The following is a 4,269-nucleotide window of genomic DNA, read 5'->3' as shown; positions in this document are numbered from 1 at the left end:
CTTCCTTCCTTCCTTCCTTCCTTCCTTCCTTCCTTCCTTCCTGAGAGGGAGAAAGAACAAAAGAGCGAGAGGAGGAGAGAGGCAGAGGATCCAATGCAGGGCTCCAACTCACGAACTGTGAGATCGTGACCTGAGCTGAAGTCGGAATCTTAACCGACTGAGCCACCCAGGGGCCCCAGCAACTCCCGTTTTCACTAGCTCCTGGAAGAGTCACGTAGAACCACTGTAGGCACCAGCATCTTCAGCGAAGCAGTACACATCATAGGCACTGTAGGCACCAGCTGTCTCATCGTCGGCTCAGAATAGGGTTAAAAGCACGAGCTTTAGAGTCTGCGCTTTCTCAGATTTGAATCACAGCCCTGCCAACGTTTACTGTGAGGCCGGGGAAAGGCTCGCCTTCCCCATCTGTCTGAGGGGAAGGTGGTGGGGCCCTGACCTGGAACCATGCCGCACAGGCGGGCACTATTACCCACCCTCTTAAATCAAATGTGCTTCAAAAGACGGGCTTTTTAAAGACGCACACTTAAAAAGAGTGCGGGGGGAGAGGTTTGACAGGCAATTTATTTTGAAAATTTAGACTAAAACCTTTAAAAATGAGATTTTTCTCTTATAGTCCACACAGTCTAGGTTAGAATCACAACCCCATGCTAATTCTTAGAGGGGGAGAAAACCCCCAGTAATATGGGGCTGCATCACTTTATGACAAAATTGATGACAGTGCGATGGCATACCTCACTTCACGTTTGACCGTCATAGCTGGTCTTACATGAAGATGGGTATTTTTGCAAAAGTAATGAGGATTTCCCCCAAAGCCTCTCTTAACCTTTCAGTATCCTTAGCAGCTTTTTCAAAGTGGTAGCACCCTTGTGGATTTCATCTTTCTTAAATTATGGGCTGGTCGTTTCTGCCAGACCCTCGTTTGCTCACGACAGACACACAGGCGCCTTATGTCGCTTTTATGCGTTTCGTGAGCTCCCACATCTTTGGCAAGGTTTTCCAGTTCCACTTTGTAACTGATTTACAACGTCCTATTGGCTAGTTACAACGTCAGATGGTCAACAAGGCACCTGGACGATAGGTAAGGAGGCAATGGGTGTTGATCAAGAACAGATCCTGGAGCTGGACTGGTTTTCTGAGCCGTGAGCTGCTTGGTCAATATCTCGTGCTATGATGATGTTGTGTTCTTTTGCAACATGGAAAGGCCTCCTAGAATGAGTGCGCGCAGAGTTGAAGCCGCCCGCAAAGGGTCCGGCAAGGTGCCGAGGCACCGTGAGTTTTCCTCCCCTGGTGGGGGAAGCCGGTGGATCCGATGCCCGTCTCCCTCAAGCCAGCCCCAGGCTGAGCCCCTAAAGCCGGTCTTTCCCCCTGCCCCAGGTGAAGACTTTGTGGACATCCCAGAAAACTTCTTCGGGGTGGGTGGTGAGGAGGACATCACCATCCAGACAGTGACCTGGCCTGATGTGGAGCTGCCTCTGCCCCGAAACATCACCGAGGGTGAAGCCCGAGGCAACGTGATCCTTACTGTGAAACCCATCTTTGAAGTCTCCCCCACTATCCCGGAGCCCGAGGAGCCCTTCACGTTTGTCCCCGAAGTAGGGGCCACTGCCTTCCCTGAGGCTGAGAACAGGACTGGAGAGGCCACCAGGCCCTGGGGTGTCCCCGAGGAGTCCACGCCTGGCCTGGCCTTCACCGCCTTCACCAGCGAGGACCATGTGGTGCAGGTGACCGCAGTCCCAGGCGCCACCGAGGTTCCCGGGCGGCCACGATTGCCAGGGGGTAAGTGCCCGCCCCTCAGGGGGTCGCGTGGGGGCTAGGGGCAGGTGGAAAGAACTTGGCCTTAGGGATGTACCTTCAGCTTAACTTGAGACCTGGGCCAGGGCTTTCTCCTGTCAGACTCGGTTCTCCTTGTTTGTAAAAAAGGGGGATGGGCCAGAGTGGTGACGTCCACGCTTTTTTGCCACAGAGCATTTCCTTCGAATGAAGTTATAGGTAGAAACCAGACTATGTGTCAAGCAGGTAAAGATGCCACATGGGTCTGGGTGAAGTCGAATAAAGAACTGGGCCTCTTTTGTCCAGGGGTCCTTCTTGCGCCATCAGATACCCCCAAAGAACAGAGCCACTTGAGACCTTCTACAAAGGTGACCCCAGGGCTTCTCACAGCACTGGCCTTCCAGGACAGGGGTCAGCAAACCAAGTTCTGGCGGCCAAATCCAGCTTGCCACCTGTTTTTAAATTTTTTTTCAATGTGTTTTTATTTTATTACTTTGAGAGAGAGAGAGAGAGAGAGAGAGAGAGAGAGCAGGGGAGGGGCAGAGAGAGAGGGAGACACAGAATCCAAAGCAGGCTCCAGGCTCTGAGCTGTCAGCACAGAGCCTGATCCAGGGCTCAAACTCCCAGACCGGGAGATCACGACCTGAGCCGAAGTCGGACGCTTAACCAACTGAGCCACCCAGGCGCCCCGCCACCTATTTTTATAAGGCCCACAAACTAAGGATAGTTTTACAGTTTTAGATAGTCGGGGCACAAAGTCAAAATAAGAATAATACTCTAATATTCTGTGACGTATAACGAAAATTATATAGCATTCAAGATTTAATGTCCACAAATAACGTTTGATTGGACCAAAGCCACACCTATTTGTCCACGTGATGTCTGTGGCTAATTCAGGACTGTCATGGCAGAGTTGAGTAGTTGTGACAGAAACCATTGAAGCCATGAAGAGTGAAATGTGTCCTGTCTGGCCCTTTCCAGAAAATGTCGGCCAACCCCTGATCTAGGATGATGGTGTTCCAGGTGTTTAAGGAATGTCTGGAGACTTTGGATGTCATGTCACATAGGGCTCAGCTGTTCCCCATACTCCAATCCAAGAACCAGAAGGACATTCTGGGGTGGCTTTCCTAAGGGCCTTGGTGGTGTCCCCTCCTGGGGGAAGAGCAAATAGTCACTGTCTTCCACCATCACACACATGATGCCACCAAGCAGGATTTCAGCCTGAATTGCCCAGAGAAATACAATATGTTGGGAAGGAGAAATTGTTTGGAAGTTCTGGGGGTAACGCCAGCAATGGCCGGGTCTGAGGGTTGGCCCGGGACTGGGAAGAGCCCCACTGGCCACCATGTGAGAAGGTGCCAATGGACGGATGGGCACCTGCCACAGGACAGAGGATGTGGGATTTGCAGTTGTGATATAACCTGGCTGATCACCCAGGGAAGTGTCAAAAGCAAATGTGTGTGCGGCTGGATACAACAGGAAAGGCTGAGTAAATGGGGGGCTCAAGGACAGGGCCCCTTTGGGCACCTGGCCAAAGCCATGAGGACACTCCCCAGAATGTGCCCGGTGCACACCCACAAAAACTCTCACAGCCACTTTCAGAGAGGCCGCCCACCCCCCAGCCCCTGGGCCAAGTGGAAGAGATGCTAATGGTTGATGTATTCCTTAGCCTTTTCTGTATTTTCCGAATGTTCTTAATGAACGTGTATTCTTTTTGTCATGAGAAAAAAATGCGTTTGTTTTAAAGGGTAAAGGGACAAATGAGCAGTCTGGGAGTGAGGGGCCCAAAGAGGAAGGTTGGGGACACCCAGGGCAGAAGAGTCATCAAAGGCTTTCTCAGGGAGATGGAGTTCAGGAGCAGCTTGAACAAGCAGAGGGAACCAGCTTGGTTGAGAAGAGGATCAGAAGCAGGAAAGGAAAGAGGGGGTGAAGGGAAGTCACTCCTCAAGGAGCCAGAGCTCCCTCCACGCCCTCAAAGCCATGAGGACCCGCCCCATGGGCACCAGCATGCTGGTATCTAGTCCCTGCCCTGAGCCTACCTCGTCTCTCCTTCCCTTCCCCACCCAGGGGTTGTGTTCCACTACCGGCCAGGCTCTGCCCGCTACGCCCTGACGTTTGCGGAGGCTCAGCAGGCTTGCCTGCGCACCGGGGCAGTGATCGCCTCCCCGGAGCAGCTCCAGGCCGCCTATGAAGCAGGCTACGAGCAGTGTGATGCTGGCTGGCTGCAAGACCAGACTGTCAGGTGAGGGATGAGCCCAGCCCCGCTTCCAGCCCAGAACCGTGAGGGGTCGGGCTTGGGGAGCCAGAACCTGTCACAGCACCCAGTATTGCACAATGCACTGTGCAATAATGAATGAATTCATGACTCCATGGCCGCTCCCCTAATTTCTCCCCCAGAACCAAGGCGTATTATCCTGAGTCGGTGGCGAAGGGCCCCAGGTGACATTAAGTCCTTGGTCATTTACCCCCAAGGAACAGGGAGGGAGAATCTCTCCTCAG

At 52.8% G+C, this 4,269-nt stretch overlaps 1 protein-coding gene across 1 annotated transcript in view; it reads left to right on the top strand.

Moving 5' to 3' along the window:
• ACAN (aggrecan) overlaps positions 1–4,269 on the top strand; it is a 66,093-nt gene that overhangs the window by 35,736 nt on the left and 26,088 nt on the right. The window contains exons 7-8 of the mRNA XM_040493404.1: positions 1,145–1,776; positions 3,838–4,012. Of these exons, the coding sequence (XP_040349338.1) occupies positions 1,145–1,776; positions 3,838–4,012 (807 nt within the window). The remainder of the gene's footprint in view (positions 1–1,144; positions 1,777–3,837; positions 4,013–4,269) is intronic.

The sequence above is a fragment of the Herpailurus yagouaroundi genome, unplaced genomic scaffold (genome assembly GCF_014898765.1).
Source record: "Herpailurus yagouaroundi ecotype Mexico unplaced genomic scaffold, PumYag 185, whole genome shotgun sequence".
Classification (NCBI taxonomy): domain Eukaryota; kingdom Metazoa; phylum Chordata; class Mammalia; order Carnivora; family Felidae; genus Herpailurus; species Herpailurus yagouaroundi.
Note: the sequence above shows the minus strand (reverse complement) of the source record. Positions and strands in the feature narration are given on the sequence as shown.